General features: G+C 54.8%; 1 protein-coding gene across 1 annotated transcript in view; it reads left to right on the forward strand.

Annotated features, from left to right (window-relative positions):
- Nucleotides 1-431: 431 nt before the first annotated feature.
- EMH_0083260 (uncharacterized protein) overlaps nucleotides 432-786 on the forward strand; it is a gene marked incomplete at both ends in the record, with an annotated part of 2,556 nt that continues 2,201 nt past the window's right edge. Inside the window, one exon of the mRNA XM_013500622.1 lies at nucleotides 432-774. Coding sequence (XP_013356076.1) covers nucleotides 432-774 — 343 coding nt within the window. The remainder of the gene's footprint in view (nucleotides 775-786) is intronic.

The following is a 786-nucleotide window of genomic DNA, read 5'->3' on the forward strand; positions in this document are numbered from 1 at the left end:
TTTCTTTTCTTCTCCTTAACCGAAAAAGAATTAAATAAAATAAATAAACAAAAACAAATAAATAAATAAATAAATAAATAACAATTATATATTTCTCCCGAGGAGCAGCAGAATACACAGAAGGCAAAGGCAGCTCCGGATCAGCCCCGCGTGCTGCAAGGGCCCCCGACAGCAGCAGCAGCAGCAGCTTCTGCTGCTGCTGCTGCTGCTGCTGCTGCATGTGCAGATGAAGAGTAAGTGTATTTTCTTTGTTAGAAGGAGACACTGAGGAGACAGTTTTTTGCTGCTGCCTATACACCGCAGCTGCTGGCTGAGCTGCAGCTGTGGGGCGCGGAGGCCCTGGGGCCCCACACGGTCTTCCTTACCCCCTGCAGCAGCAGCAGCAGCAGCAGCAGCAGTTGCAGCAGCAGCAGCAGCAGCAGCAGAAGAAAATGGCTGCTGGAGCCAGCTTAGCCTCGAAGAGAGTCAAGGGGGGGGGGGCCCCCAAGAGCAGCAGGGGGGGCCCCTGGAGGCCCCTGGGGGCTGCAAAGGGTACAGGGGCCTTTCGCAAGCCTGCTGCTGCAGCACAGCAGCAGAAGCAGCAGCAGCAGCAGCAGCAGCAGCACAAGAAGAAGAAGAAGAAGGAGCAACATGAGAGCAGTGATAGCAACAACAGCAACAACAGCGACAGCAGCAGCAACAGCAGCAGCGAGGACGAGACATATGGCTCAGCAGCTGCAGCAGCAGCAGCAGCAGCAGCAGGAAGAGATGCAGCAGCAGACAGCAGCAGCAGCTGTGTCTCCTCAG

The sequence above is a fragment of the Eimeria mitis genome, genomic scaffold, assembly GCF_000499745.2.
Source record: "Eimeria mitis Houghton genomic scaffold, Emh_scaff5633, whole genome shotgun sequence".
Classification (NCBI taxonomy): Eukaryota; Apicomplexa; class Conoidasida; order Eucoccidiorida; family Eimeriidae; genus Eimeria; species Eimeria mitis.